General features: G+C 38.8%; 1 protein-coding gene across 1 annotated transcript; it reads right to left on the reverse strand.

Annotated features, from left to right (window-relative positions):
* LOC102825110 (small ubiquitin-related modifier 1-like) lies at positions 1–436 on the reverse strand. Its single transcript, XM_006878170.1, has one exon. The coding sequence runs from the start codon at positions 305–307 to the stop codon at positions 2–4; it is 306 nt and encodes a 101-aa protein (XP_006878232.1). The 5' UTR covers positions 308–436; the 3' UTR covers position 1.
* Positions 437–880: the final 444 nt, after the last annotated feature.

Here is an 880-nt window from a genome sequence, read left to right on the forward strand (position 1 = left end):
TCTAAACTGGTGAATGACCCCCTGTTTGTTCCTGATAAACTTCAATCACATCTTCTTCCCCCATTCCCAGTTCTTTTGGAGTGTGATTACCAGCAATTCTCTGTCCTTCAAAGAGAAACCTGAGTGAATTCATTGGAACTCCCTGTCTTTGACAGTATGATTCTTTAAGTTTCTTGAGATGTGTTGTCATTTTTACCTTAAAATGTATCTCACTGCTATCCTGTCCAATGACTTTGAGTTTAATGTATTCTCCTTCCTTCTTATCCCCCAAGTCCTCAGTTGAAGGTTTTGCCTCCTGGTCAGACATGGTGGCGGTAGCTTCACCCCGGGGGTCTCCGCACTGCAGCGACCTCGGCCAGGCAGAATCTCGCTCCAAGGTTTACAAATCCATCTATCTTCCCCCACAGCACAACACCAAGACTGGAGGGACTTCCGCAACACCCTAAAACTGTTGTTTTGACATGCTTTAAATCAAAGTGCCCAGAATTCTTCATGGAAGTGTTAAAAAGACAGAAACACCACCTTCAGAAGTTTATAGACCTAAATGGAGGATATGTTGAGAAAAAATAGCTTCACATTTTGATTTTTTTAAAATAAAAGTTTTTATAATTTTATTATAAAAAATATCAACATACAGAGCTATTTTGTCTCAAAATATTCTCTTCTAGCTCTACATACTTCTCAAGACAGTGTTTCCATCTCTCCAACCCTTCCCCAAAGATTTCTGTACTGTTTCATTTACACCATGTCAAAACAGCAGTTCTTGCATATTGATGTTCCTTTTCAATATCCTTTGAATTTTAGGAAAAAAAGAAGTTTCAAGAGACAAGATTAGGACTGTAAGATAGATGGGGGAAGGTTTCCTAATGATATTCTCATA

This window comes from Chrysochloris asiatica, unplaced genomic scaffold (assembly GCF_000296735.1).
Source record: "Chrysochloris asiatica unplaced genomic scaffold, ChrAsi1.0 scaffold17584, whole genome shotgun sequence".
Taxonomy (NCBI): Eukaryota; Metazoa; Chordata; class Mammalia; order Afrosoricida; family Chrysochloridae; genus Chrysochloris; species Chrysochloris asiatica.